This window comes from Xenopus laevis, chromosome 1S, assembly GCF_017654675.1.
Source record: "Xenopus laevis strain J_2021 chromosome 1S, Xenopus_laevis_v10.1, whole genome shotgun sequence".
In the NCBI taxonomy this organism is placed as follows: domain Eukaryota; kingdom Metazoa; phylum Chordata; class Amphibia; order Anura; family Pipidae; genus Xenopus; species Xenopus laevis.
The window spans coordinates 142,388,428-142,403,259 of NC_054372.1; the positions used below are offsets into that span (position 1 = coordinate 142,388,428).

The 14,832-nt window shown below is 37.7% G+C and overlaps 1 protein-coding gene across 3 annotated transcripts in view; it reads right to left on the reverse strand.

Moving 5' to 3' along the window:
• Nucleotides 1-14,832, reverse strand: part of cltcl1.S (clathrin heavy chain like 1 S homeolog) — a 47,407-nt gene that overhangs the window by 17,774 nt on the left and 14,801 nt on the right. For all 3 annotated transcript variants that reach the window (XM_018244110.2, XM_018244109.2, XM_041580298.1), the window contains 11 exons: nucleotides 10,927-11,195; nucleotides 9,574-9,735; nucleotides 8,042-8,155; nucleotides 7,198-7,371; nucleotides 6,605-6,802; nucleotides 6,324-6,524; nucleotides 4,238-4,390; nucleotides 3,050-3,172; nucleotides 944-1,081; nucleotides 656-820; nucleotides 296-476 (listed from right to left, as the gene is read on the reverse strand). In XM_018244110.2, the coding sequence (XP_018099599.1) occupies nucleotides 296-476; nucleotides 656-820; nucleotides 944-1,081; nucleotides 3,050-3,172; nucleotides 4,238-4,390; nucleotides 6,324-6,524; nucleotides 6,605-6,802; nucleotides 7,198-7,371; nucleotides 8,042-8,155; nucleotides 9,574-9,735; nucleotides 10,927-11,195 (1,878 nt within the window). The remainder of the gene's footprint in view (nucleotides 1-295; nucleotides 477-655; nucleotides 821-943; nucleotides 1,082-3,049; nucleotides 3,173-4,237; nucleotides 4,391-6,323; nucleotides 6,525-6,604; nucleotides 6,803-7,197; nucleotides 7,372-8,041; nucleotides 8,156-9,573; nucleotides 9,736-10,926; nucleotides 11,196-14,832) is intronic.

Sequence of the window (14,832 nt, forward strand, 5' to 3'; positions counted from 1 at the left end):
GGTATTATATCTCTATAGATTGCAATTTGGTAAACTGCTCTGCTTATAGAATATTTTATATCTAGTAATTTAATCAGTTTTTAATAGAACCTGCTCTGCTTATAGAATATTTGTATCTCCATTAATTTGACCAGTTTTTAGGAGATATAATTACACATTTAATTTGTAAGCTCTATGGGGCAGGGACCCCCATTCTCTTGTCTTTTTAAATTGTATCACTTAATCTTTTACGTAACTTGTTTATTTAATAAGCACCGATTTTTAGACAAGACAATCAAATAATTTAAAGAGATACCTTCATAACTCTTGAATGACTCAAAAAGCTCAACCAGTGACTGGGTCCCAAGTTGCTCATGGTATTTAGATGCCACTTGAACACAAAGTTGTAAGTTCTGCCGAATATTGGCAGACAGCATGGCTCGAAGGCACTCAACAGAATCCTCCACTGACAGTGAGCCAAAAAAATTCACCAGCCACTAAAAAAAGTACAAACATAAATCAAAGTTTTGGAGTACAAATCACATATAAAAACTAGGACTCCAAATCCACAGATATTTAGAAATACAGAACATCAGCAAGAGAAATTATGAAATAGAAGTAGCTTAAGGCAAAAATAAACTAGCAATGGACTGTAGAGATCCACTAATATACTTACTTCTGCGTTCAGAAGGTGTGTGTGCACCACAGCACGTTTGATGTCGTAAGGATCTGTGTAATGCTCTAGAGCTCTTTGTAGTAGTCCAGCTTTCTCACACAACTGGGCAATGTGGGCTCGATCATAATGAGTAAACATCTGGTTCCCCAGGATTGCATCTGCTACCTAAAGGAAAATTGAAAATCTATGTTTGGAACAGATAACATGCCAACAAATAAGTAGGTAGGTTGTTTTACACCCAACTCAACCACTAAAGGTTAAATAAGCAAAGAAAGATAGCTGCAGTACCTGTGGAGCATGGATCAAATTCATCTCTAGAAGCCTAGTCTGGTGGTGGCCTTCAGACGGCCTATTGTTTTTGAGAGCATCAAGCAGGAATGAAGTACACTGCTGGATCAGACTGTTCTCCATGAAAACATCCACAATCTAAGGACCAAGGAAAGATGGTAAGAATAGGGAGAAAAAACAAAGTGCAATTGCATCTGTAATAACAGTGTTCCACCAGGTATTACTTAAAGGAGAAATCAACTCTAACTTTAAAAAAACCCTACACCCCTACCCTACAAAGACCCCCCTCCCTCCAGCCTAAGTGTTACCCTGGGCAAATGCCCCTAATGTTTAACTTACCCCTCGGTGCAGATTCAGGCATTGGAGTTAACGGGCGCCATGCTCAGACGCTTCGGCAATCTTCGGAATGAGACCAGTGATTCTGCAATTTTCGTGAGTTTTGGCGCATGCTCATTTGTCGCGAAACAGAAAATTGCTCCAACTGTGCATGCAACGCCACACTGGTCTCATTCAGAAGATTACCGAAGTGGCTGAAGATTGCCCCCCGTGAACTCTGATGCCTGAATCTGCACTGAGGGGTAAGTAAAACGTTAGGGGCATTTGCCCGGGGTAACACTTAGGCTGGGGGAGGAGAGTGGGGGGTCTATGTAGGGTAGGGGTTTTTTTAACGTTAGGGTTGAATTCTCCTTTAATACAATCCAACTGCTACAATACAATTCAAAAGAAGGTTGATGCCCAGAACAGATATTAGTTATGTGGATACATGTAAACATATTTTTCTAGACATACAAACATTTATAAACTAAAACAGATGTAAAAAATTAACCTTTAAATGCATTTTGCACCACAGATGACCCATAATTGCTTTACACAGCATCCTGCAACCAAGAGAAGTAATCACACCATAATTATCTAAATTTATTATAAGAACAGAATGAATAATCTTAGAGGATGCAGCTGGATACAAAGACTCCTAACATCTCTTACTACTGTTGGAATGGGTGAACACATTTGTTTTCTTTATTTAAACATTAATAGGCAAATGTAATACGCTTCGTTAGAGCAAAAAACATTCACAAACACCTTTATGAATGTTAGCGACCGAGATGTTCATTGTTTGCATCCTTTATGAGCAATTCCAAAGTCTTCCATTCAAAGTTTGAGAACAAATAGCTTTTGCCAACATGTGCAGTGAATGTAATAAAACGAAACTCCAGAACCGGTGTTAACGCCAACTGTTGCTAAGCATTAATAAGCAATGTAAAATTCGCTAGTCAATAATTTTACTATGCAAGCTCAACGTTCGCAAAAACACCATTTAAAACAATGCTTGCGATTTCAATTACATTCCCCCTTCAGAATTAGTTGTACTAAGTAATTAGAAATCTAGTTTTGCGACAAATCCCATGACTGTGGTAGTTTCCTAAGGGTAATGGCACCCCTGCAGATATGCTGCAGATCTCACCCCCATTCAAATAGAATGGGAAATGCTGCAATTGTGCAATTGGTCTGCTTAGTACAGCAAAGGAATTGCAAAGGCACACAGGACTGTAGGAAATCTTCAATATTTATTTCAAAGCGGAATGCGATGCAACATTTCGGGGAGTAAAACCCCTTTGTCAAGCCTTGATGCTTGACAAAGGGGTTTTACTCCCCGAAACGTTGCATTGCATTCCGATTTGAAATAAATATTGAAGATTTCCTACAGTCCTGTGTGCCTTTGGAATTCCTTTGCTGTACTCTGTTGTGGGGTGGCCGAACCTCTACCATTGCGCACCAGGCATATCGTTGTTACTGATAGGGTGTGCGAGATCCTGCCTCGTTCCTAGCTTGGTCTGCTTAGTGACAGCCCCTGCATTGTACAGAGATACCCGCATGTCACTAAGCAGGACAAGGCACAACTGGGGGAAGAGGTTTGTAGGCTTTGCATCCCCACCTTGGAGTGATAAACTACTGGGGGAAAGGAGGAGACAAAATACTGCAGATCTCGGTCCTTATTCTAAGTTTGCAATATTAGTAACACATCCACAATAGTAACACATCCACACAGATAGTTGTGGATGATTATATATCCAGAAAATAAGATATAAAGTGTTAAATCCTTACTTGGTTGATATTTGCCAGTGGTTCTTCATCTTGAACAAGCATCTGTGCGAATTGTAGCCCCTGGTCTGGACTGATGCGCATTACACTACGAAGGAGAAAAATCCAATCTGGGGTGTACCCAACCTAGAATAAAAAAAAAAAAAAACCCATTGTGGAATTCTTACAAGCACTGCAATGGACTCTAGAAAGACAAAACAGTTCACCCCAATCACCTGTTCGTAATCAGACAGGGATATATAGCACCGATGAGGCACAACACAAAAAAGCTGCCTTTTAAAGTGCCTCTTACCGTGATTAAGGAGTCAGATTAAAGGGGAACTCCGGCTTCCAAACCAAAATTTGATAAAGAGGCCCACATAACACAGAAACCCCTAATATATCCATCACAGTTACCGGTTTCGTTAAAAAGTATGAATAAATGCCATTTTCTATGCTGCAATCCAGCTGGTTAACAATTCTTCTCTTTCTGAGTCATTTGAAATCCTGGCAGGGACTAAAACACTGATGTTACAAATTGTAACAGCTTACACATGCAGGAACTTCATAACCCACAATGCATTGCACTGTTATGTTCCTTTCCTTATTGAAATCACGTGTGCAAGGAGTTGTGGAGTTTGGAGGATACAGGCTGAGGACAGCTGACTGTTGATACAAAGTAACAGTAGTCAGCCAGCTCAGCAAAGTAGTCAGAGAGAGCAGGGGTTAGGCTTAGGCCTTAGGGAATTGTCAGAAACCATTTAAAATCATGAAAAGTCTGCATATTTTTTAAATGATGGGGAAATGACAGGGATTCTGCTCCGATCCTTCAGAATCCTATGCAGTCAAATGACAGGACTGTTAGGGAGTAGGTAGGGTACCAGAGATATATACTTGTAGAGACTTCCTGCATAGGTAATATACCTCTGCCCTGAACCAAATTTATAGTGATCTTTTGACTGCTACAGGTGATGACGGGAAAAACTGCACAAGTGCTCAAACTTTCTACATGTTTACTTTAAATTTTGTACCCAGACTTTAGTATTATTATCAATATCAATTTAATCTCACATATGCACTGATAATACAGAGAGAGAGAGAGAGAGAGAGAGATACACACACACACACACAAATGCTCTTGCTGTTTTTTTTGTTTTGTTTTTGTTTTGTGGCCGTCACATTCTTAGCAGTATGATGTTGTAAAAACCTTACCTTTTTAGCATAAAGCACAATTTTCTGAAACTGCCCTGTTTCTGCAAAGCACTGTATCACTTTGTTTGGCACATTTGCACGCAGGTAAACACTCAGAGCGAGAGTTGGGTCTACTGCCTTCACCAAATCCCCAAGCTCTTCAGAGCACTCAAGCTGTAAAAAAAATAAAAAAAACTGTAGGAAGCAGTGCATGAGAGAGTAACTTAAAGGGGAAGTAAAGTCTAAAATGGAATAAGGCTAGAAATGCTGTATTTTGTATACTAAACATAAACATGAATTTACTGCACCACAAGCCTAAGTAAACAATTGATTTATGCTTTCAAAGTTGGCCACAGGGGGTCACCATCTTGTAACTTTGTTAAACATCTTTGCAAGACTAACACTGTGCACATGCTCAGTGTGGTCTGGGCTGTTTAGGGATCGTCATAAATTTTAAAAACAGCACAAGTCAAATAATATCTGCCAGAAGCCTATACAGCAAGACTGATTAATAATCAGAATATACAGACTGCACTGGGTCCTGTGTCATGTAAAATAATGTGGATTTTATAGTTTTTGTATTGTTTAATACAAACTTTCTCCAACTCTGCAGAACCAGTGGCTGCAGCAAAATAATCCGCAAAATATAATCCCAGTTTATCGGTTTAAATCTGGCTCCATGATTGTGATAAAACAAACTTTTAATGTGGAGGGAAAGAAATGTCAACTATTATGTTATTGCTTAGTTGCTCCTAACAACTTCAACCAATGGTAAGTGTATGATAACCTTTGCTCCCTTGATGTTGTATAGCCAGACACGCATTCTTCGTAAGTGAGCCCTACTGAGGGGGGGGGGGGGAGAAAGAACCCTCTGTAACACAATACACATAATTGGCCCAGAGACCTTATGCAAGAGCTATGTACTGTCTGGATCCTACATTCAGACTAATAGCACCCAAATAGCACCCCATTGGCCCAGCAGTATTAGCTATGATTGGCATAATTACAACTCATGGTCAGATTGGTCCCTATAATGGGCAGCCTGGTCTATCATGTGATTGGCCCTTTTGGAAGCTGCCTTTGTGGTTGGCAGAAGGAATCAAACCCCGTTCTGCATTTACGACTGGGGCTGTTCCCTTTCTTCCTTACAAAGTTGGCTACCTAGAATTCAAAATTGTTAGTCTTTTTATATACATGGAGGACAACATGTAACATGTACCCAGCTGTAAGCCATCACAGCTGTACCCACATGCTCCAGTAACCAGTAATAGCAGTGCTCAACCCTGGCATCATCCACAAGCAGAACTACTGAATGCCAGCTGGCTACCATCTAAACATGTGATATTGACATTGCCATGCTACAATAAAGAGCTGCATTCCCTAAAGGAGTTGTGTTGTGTGAGTCCTGCCCTATGCCCACGTCTTATCGCGTTAAGGTGTCGTGACACTGATCTTTGTCCCTGCAGCTGGAGTTGGTAACAGTAAAGGGGATGTAAATGCAACAATAAATCCATTACAAATCTCGACACAGTCGCCGACTGCTCTACAGGGAAACAAACAAAGCTGCTTGAGCTCTGCATGGCTGGGAAGTAATGCGGGGCCTCCCCCTGCTGTTCATAAGTATGATTGTTTCCCTGCAGAGCAGTTAGGGAACGTCTGGCAATTCCTATCCACAGTAGTAAATGAAGGGAGAATTTCACTGTACAGTCAGGTTTCTTATAAAAATGGTACACATTTTTTAATTAAAGTATATTGGAGATAGCTTTCTTTTTCATTAAAGTAAAAATGGGATTTAATTTTTTTTGCCTTTACTTGCCCTTTAAACTGGTTTCTGACTCATATCGTACACCACACAGGCTGGCTATTGTAAAAGGACTTACATGTGTGAACAACGTTTTTCTCAAATGTAATTATTGGAAAATTATTTCTAGGGGTAATGACACATGAAATTACTTGCCTGCAATAAATCTTCTCTTCTGCAGGCAACTAATCTCCAAATGCTTTTGCACCGGCAAAGTTAATTGCTAATGGTAATACATATGCATCGCTTTGTTATCATGCATTTATTTCTGGACCATGGCAAATGTTTGGGGATGATCAAACTTACCTTATCTTCTTTTAACCACTTTTCTAAGAGTTGTTTACGGCCTTGTTGCAAGACTGGCCTGCAGAGCTCTAGTGATTCCAGTTTGTTCAGCTGCCCCTGATCTAGAAGAATCCCAAAATACTGTAGCAGTGGAGAAGCCTGTCCAGGTTGAGCTGGCACTGCCTGGATCTTTCTAATAGTTTCAGCTGTACGCAAAATTCCCTAACAAAGAGAGATAATATGAAGCATAAGAAAAGTAAAAATAAGTCAGAAAGGGATGTGGATTCTTTATAAACCATTACCTTTGGGGCAGAAGCTGCTACTTTAGCAGCCTCTGAGTAATTCCCTTGCGCAAACAAGGTATTAAATTTCCTTGCGAATAGTTCCTCAGCCCCCGGAAGGTTACTGCGAACGGCCATGCGCAAACCCAGGTCTGGGTTTTGCAAGACACTGGTTGCATAATTCACAATATTTTCTTCTTCCACACAGACAGAGAGGACCTAAAAAAGGGAAAGCAATATAAAATATCCAATGTGAAAGTGGCAAGCATACAAAAATATATAGAAAATCTATATAAACAATAACATTGTATGGTTTTTTTGCTTTACAGTTTAATATTTTAGTTATAGTGACCCTCCTTGTTTTTCAGTATGGTGCCGAAGCACCTTCAAAAAACCTGTTTGCTTTTAATCATGGAAAATAAAATGTGATCTTTTCATTTTTACAATCCAGCTCCTGCTTTTTTACTTGGTGTGGTTCAGCTTGTGCCAGCCTCTTCTAATGCACAAGATGCTTTGATGTTTATCCACTGTCAGTAGCCCAACTATTTAGGCAACCCTGGCAATCTATTCTCGTGTAGTAAAAAATACACCTTACAATGTAGTTGCGTGCCCACCTGTCCTTTCTTATTGACTCCAATGATTCCTGAGGTGGGTTCATAAGGGGCTGTGACAAAGATGGTGTCAGCACTAATACGATTCATGTAGATACAGGCTCCAGATTCCAGGTCATACATGTGGATGTAGCCATACTTTGTGATTAAATAGATCACTCCACACTTAGTACCAATCTGTGAAAAGCGAGAGAGATTAAAACACAGAGAATTACGCATATAAATGAAACATGCTAAAAAATCTTAAAAAATTTTCTAAATAAAGGTAAGGAAAAGTGATTTGTCGAATGTGACATCAACAGGCTGTTCGGTCCAGTGCCTTCTTTATAAAGCAAACTCAAGCATAGCTTCTTATGCACAGGGGCGATCCTGGCCCCTCCGCCTGAGGCAGTGTGGTGTTGCTTCTGCCCCCTCCCCCATGTGCTCACCTTTTTGTGCCGGAGGGGGTCTGGGGGGTCCACGAGGGTCGGCCGAGAGGGCCAGGACACTAGCGCAGAGAGCATAATTGCACTCTCTGCGCTAGAAGAGACAAATTTCCGGTTTTAAAACCAGAAATTCCGCTCTTAAAGTACCAGGAGCAGCATTTTTTGCCGTACCTAGTGGGGCGCTGCCACCTGAGGCGAGTTTCTCAACTCGTCTCATTGGCGGAGCACCCCTGCTTATGCCACACTAGCTCTCTTTGTTAACATGGGGAATTCCTTTCTACCTAAAAATCATATCTTTAGGAGTATTTGTTACGGAGTGCAAGGTGCTATCATGATAGTAAATATTAGGATTCACATTAGTTTATTAAAATTATAGGATGATTTATAAAGAATCAAAATAAGTTTTAAGTAACCAGAATTACCTGCATAGCCACAGGGAAGTCAGTCTGAGCCTCAGGAGGAAAGAACACATCAACAGCTTTCTTGGCAAAAGGCTGGTTCCCATTGGCAGGCTGCCCAACTTCTATAATGTGCAACTGCAAAAAGATAATAATGCATCATCTAGTAATGTAACCAACATACGTCTAGCTCATTTTTAGGTTTAAGCTTAACTTCAACTTGGTAAGTAGCCATCCTTTGCTGTGCTTGTATTATGGAAGGTACAAAAAAATAATACCCTGACAATGCTTCAAAAATCTAATGTACAAAGCAATCACAGGTTTCCACTTTGTCCTCAGAGATATTCTGTCTGTTTTATTATGTACACATAAAATAAACAAATTTAGCCTCCAGGAAATTGCAAACTGGTTCTGGGAACTGTTGCTAATTTTTACAAAATCATGATTATATACATATAAATAGAAAAAAAAATAATGATATCCACTTTGGTTTAGAAGTAGTTATGCACCAAAACCTCAACATTTTTTGACTATAAAATCCGGATTTTTAGTTAAAAAAAAAAAACCACTCAAATTTTTCATCATTTATTATACTCCAAGGATGGAAAATGTCAGAGTCTGAAAATCTGGCATCTCAGACCTGCCAAGGTTGTATATAAGTCAATGGGAGAAGTCCCGATGATATCCTGATCTGCACTGGGTTTCGTGCAAAAATCGGAGGATTTTGTGGTTTTCTTGCGGAAAATCCGTAAAATTTGTAAGATTAGAATTTTTGTACTATTTTCATGATTTTTCGTTTTTTTTAGGAAAATTTATTTATACATAAGAAGAAATAATCTGTGCAGATTTGGTTAGAGTATATTTCAGAAAAAAATTAGATAAATTTGGATTTTGCTAAATAAACCCCATAATGTTTCTTATTGAAATTAGAATTTTACATTATTACAGGGTATCACGGAGACTAACCCTGAAGAGCAAAATGACCCATTTTTAGGTAACCATCCTAGGTTAAGTTAAATGTCCAATGTAATTTTTTTATGTCAGAAAAAAACCCTGGCATGCCTGAACTTTATGTTCAGAAACTTAACTTATATTTGGATTTTGCTAAATAACCCCAATAATGTTTCTTATTGAAATTAGAATTTTACATTATTACAGGGTATCACAGACACTAACGCTGAAGAGCAAAAGGACCCATTTTTATGTAACCATCCTAGGTTAAGTTAAATGTCCAATGTCATTTTTTTATGTCAGAAAAAAACCCTGGCATGCCTGAACTTTATGTTCAGAAACATTACTTATTATATTCCATTCTATAATTAAAACATTCTCCGTGAGCCCCTGCCAACTTTGAAGTTACACACTGGCTATCAGGCCCGGACTGGCAATCTGTGGGTTAGGTGCCATAGAAAGTAACTATTAAGTGGGCTGTTGGGGGCTGTTTGGGCCTCTGTGTATTAGGAATGGCATGGCCTATTTTGAATCCTAGTCCAGTCCTGCGTGGCTACACAGGGCCCACAACTCCAACAATGGAATTCACCAGACAAAAAAGTTACCTTGCCTCCTGCCTGCCCACGAACAGCAAAGCAGAAAAGTGTGGAAGGCTTTGAGTTTCTTTCAACCTTAAATTCAGCAAATGCAGCAGCATGACCTTCGATGGGCTGTGAGACTTTCCTGTCTACAGAATAAAGCTGCATTGCACCCACCACTCTGTTTTGCTAAAGAGAGAAAAAAAGCAAAATTGATATGCATATATAACTTACATTTCTTCTATTTATGGGATTACATAATCTACATATTTAAAGTGCAAACATTTTTGCTTTTACTCTGAATATCATATGTTAGTAGAAACAAAACTAGCTCTATAACGTTATAAGGATGCTGACACATCAGTATAATAGATATAATAATTGATTTTTGTTTCGATATGTTGTTTTAAAGTTTTAGAAATTAGTTTTTTTTTCTTCCCTTCTGTAAACTGTTAGATAGGAAGCCAATCTTCTAAAGCTATTAGGATTCAATAAATAAGATAATACATTTCTCAGATGCACTAGAGTACGTTGAGCAACTAATCTGTCAAGGTCAAAGCTCTGGCTGCTGATGAAAGTACAGCTGCTGTATTAACCAATTAACTGTATCAACCTATCTATCAACGTGGAACAGTTAAGAAACTGTTTCTTCAAACAAAAGAAAAGCTGTTAAGAAAAACAGAAAGCCAAAAAAAATATTATTTGTTAGGTGGTGTTGGAAAATTATATGATTTATAATGATAAACTGCCTTTAAATGGGTTGTTGACCTTCCAAAAATGTTTTCAGATTTGTTCACCAGAAATAAAGACTTTTTTCAATTGCTTTCCATTTTTTTAATAAATTTCCAAAACTGAAGTGTTAAGTTTAATGTTCCTGCCTCTGGTGTTTCAGTCTGGCAGCTCAATAATCGAGGTGCAGATTCAGAACTGTTACAATTTGCTACATAGGTGTTACATTTCTCAGCAGAATATTAGCAACTTTTGTATCAATTTTAACAGCTGCCTTTAATAAAACACAAGGATTCTGCTTAGCAAAATGTATCAACTTATGTAGATAGTTTACAGAGTAGACCCCCCCTCGCTGTAAATCTTGAAAATGGAAAAATTACAACAGTATAAAAACAATCACAACTAGAAAGTAATTGGAAAAAGTTTTGATTTCGGGGGAACTATCTGGAAACAAGTGTTGGAATGTGAACAACCCCTTTAAGTTCCTAGCATATTTTCAAAAAAGCAATTGATAATATAGTCTATCTAAGATCAAAACAAAACCAATATGCCCTAACCTTTCTTGGATACTTCTATAAAACAGAGTTTGATTGTAATATTGCACATTCATAAAATACATCACTTTTAAAATAGTCATACATATGTGTTTACCTGAGCAGAGATACCGATCAAAAGAAGCCATTTTTGTTGCTCATCAGTCCTATAGTTGATGATCTGGCAACCAGCAAGACTGGCATGGCGGTCAAACATTTTCTGAGGCTGGGAGTCGCCCTCCATGCTCCAGTGGTAAACTGCTGTCTCTGTTACCAGGGCAACACTGTTGACGGATATCCACTTCCAGAAGATGACCTCTTCTGACATAGTATGAGCTTTCATTTTGCTCTTCATTTCTATGTTGAAAATCTGAAGAGTTTTCCCAGCTAAGATTTATCAAAAAAAATAAAATGATCAGAATGGGTTTATAATTTAAAACTAAATTATGGTCGCACACATTTTTTTTATATGTAAATACAACGTACATAAACTAAATTCTAGATGCTCGAAGCACTCTTATGAAGACATGAGCAATACGGACCTGGACACTTACCTCCAGCATAGGCTCCTTACCTAGGCAGCACACAAGACCATCTGGCCTGAACAGACTGCAAGCACAGACTGGTCATTGCACTAGGCTGCATGTGAAGGTTGAAGGTTAAAAAAAACATAGTTAAAGGGTAACTATTGTGAAAATGAAAATTTTATACCAGCTTCACCACACTACAATAAGAAACTTTCTAAATAAAATCATTAAAAAAATTGGTACCAGTTCTAAAATAATCAAGTTACTCTTCACTATCCCTCTCTTAGCAACCTGTCTCCCTTCTTCAGGTGTCATATTTTAATTAACAGTTAGCACTAATGTATCTAAAAGGATAAGTAAACCTTTTCTTTTTCTACCTCTAAAATTACGCTAAACAACGCTACAATAACATACCTTTCCCATTGCATTGAGTCTTTTATGATTTCTAAATTACAAACAGCCCAACTTCTAGCTACTTCCTTGTTTAATATGAAACTACACCCCCTATGCTCTGCTTATCTCACCTGCTATGAAAACCTCAAAGAGGTGTCTACTGTGCTTGACTGTTTGATTTTCATTGGAGCAGAGGCAGTGAGGATGCCCTCTGCACCTCTTTGAGGTCTTCATAATGGGAGTGTGAAGGAAAGTTTAGAATAGAAAGGGGGGGAGGTTCACACTAGACAAGGAAGTAGCTACAGAAGCCGCTTGTAATTTAGTAACAAACCAAGACTCAATGTAGAAAGGGTTTTTTTTTTATCATGGGGGATGCTTCAAATTATTTTAGGGGATTTAACAATAAAAGCCTTGCAGATTCTGCATGTAGAAAGATAAGATGTCTGGTAATTTTATAACAACGAGTTCTAATACATCTTCCAGGCAAAAGAATGCCCCCAAATGCCTGCACTAGACCTATCTGTCAATAAAAATCTGCATGAAGAGAGAATAAGGAGAGTGGGTTCTGAGAGGAGGATAGAGAACACTAACTTTGTTATTTCAGAAATGTACATTTTTTAATTGAATATTGTTGGAAAATTTATTATTTGAGGAAGATGAAATTATATTAACATTTTTGTTTTGCAATGGTTTCCCCGTGAGGGAAATGCAGATTCTAGTCAGACAAACAAAACATTAAAAAAAAGGAGGGGGGGGACATCTGGAGTCAAGAACATGGTTATAAAGAAAAGGCTTGCTCCTTATCTGAAAGCCTGTAGCTGGGGGTTTGTTTATACAGAGGACATACACATGCACAAACTAGGCTTCTTCACTTTTTCACTTTAGAATAATTAATCTGAAGAAATATATACTATACACAGAAGAACTGGTGAATACACTGCTATTTCAATGGAGGGATGAGGGCTTAAAACCTTTACAGTACATGATTTCTAGTTGATGAATAGTTAAAAGGAGATACATAAGCCCCATTTTGCCTATGGGTTCTCACAAACATCATTTAGTAAGAAAAAAAAAAAGACAGATTAAACAAGTCCTGAAGCTTGCTCTTCCTGTTTTTTTTCTCATTGCTTACTTGACCTTAGTGTTTACAAATTTTAGGTAGGTAAGTAAGGACAAAGTAACTTTTAGCATGATGTAAAGAGTGATGTTCTGGCAAAATGTACAATTGGTTTTTATTTTCTATTATTTGTTTTTTTGCATTAGCTTTTTACTCAGCAGCACTCCGGTTTGCAATTTCAGCAATCTGGTTACAAGGGTCATAATTACCCTCACAACCATGCATTGATTTAAATAAAAGACTGGATTAGGACTAGGAGTGCCCCTGAATAGAAAGAAGAGTAATAAAAAGTATCAACAACAATACATTTGTAGCTTTACATAGAATTTGATTCTAGATGGGGTTTGTGACCCCAATTTGAAAGTTGGAAAGAGTCAGAGGAAGGTGGCAAATAATTCCAAAACAATTCAATAGACAAAATAATGACCAATTGGAAAGTTGCTTAAAATTAGCCATTCTATAACATAATAAAAGTTAATTTAAAGTTGAACAACCCCATCACTTACTTACTAAACTAAAACTATTGTCCACGCTAGGTCTACAGAAGTGTTATGTTTCCCTTTAAAAAATGTAATAGTATTGTATTTTTTACATTCTTTAAAGACTTTGCTGTAAAGAGTTGCCACTAGTAACATAAAGCACAACAATATATATTACATTTAACATGGTATTTGGCACCATCATGTGCTCCAGGATGCAGAATGGAAGTTCTTAACTTAAAAGCACTCTACCCTAAGGGTTTTTAGTGGAATTTGGCTTGGCCCCAGCAACAGTAGGCACAAAAACCCCGGGATCATAGCGCCTCACCTGCTGAGTTAGACCCACACAAAATGTCAAAACACAAAAGAGTTCAGTCTTGTCATTCTGAGACTGGTCTACAAGCAAAAAAAATCGCTCTTTATTATGCTACAAAGCACAACCCAAAGTGGGTATACCATTATATTTTACATATTGTGTACATGTATACTTTTTTTTCTTGTCTTCTAAAATGTGGTTGTTCAATATTAAATCTGGTCAAGCTTTGTGCACAGCCACTGGTAGAAGGGAATTAAAAAGTGAATTATTCTACTGGATGATTGTTGATATCCACCCATACCCAGTGGAGTTGTTTCTTCTACAGAAATGAGCATATAAGATTATTAGGACACTATCCAACATTTTTCTTGATCAGAACGCACCTAAGCTAATTATCTCACTGAGCAAGTTATGAAGGAAATCATGAGTTACTTCCTAGAAATACAGTATTTTTTTTTAAACAGAAAAAGACTTTACAAAAAATGTTGTCCAGTGTTACTGATCATGTTCCAAACAAGCTCTGATAAATGACACATAGGCAAAATACTTTTTCATTTCTGCACTCCTACACATTAACAAACCATTATACCAGAGGCAAATGCTTTTTACTTACTTTAAGATAAAAATGCATTCATTTCCATTCTTATTGGCCAGAGGAATGCTCACAGCTATACGTGTCACATATTTCACAATTAAACAATGTAGCATGAAAAATCTTAATTCAGTTAACTTCTGAAGTAACTGAATACACATATATAAATGTTCTAAAAGGCAAAGTCAAGTGTCTGGTGTGCTTCCTCCCTATGGGAATTCTTGTAACTGAATACTCATCATCTATATTTATAAAAAATTTATATTTCGACTATAGTATTTAGTGGCAGTTATGGGCACAATGTAAAAAATGGAAAATGACTTGAGAACTTGCTGCCACCCAGACAGAACACAGGCAATGCCAATCTGTTAACTATGAACTGCTACCAGGCTGAAAACCCTATTTACAAATTAAGTTTTACATTTAAAAATAAATTGCTTTAAAGAAATAAATAAAAGAATGTTGTCTGGTTTCACAGGACTTATTGGAGAGAAATTTGCTTCTCCAGATTCATAAGACTGAACGATAAATGATAAAATAATCAATATTTATATTCTGTATTAAAGATAGATTTTATTTCTCTTTTATACCTTTTGTGTA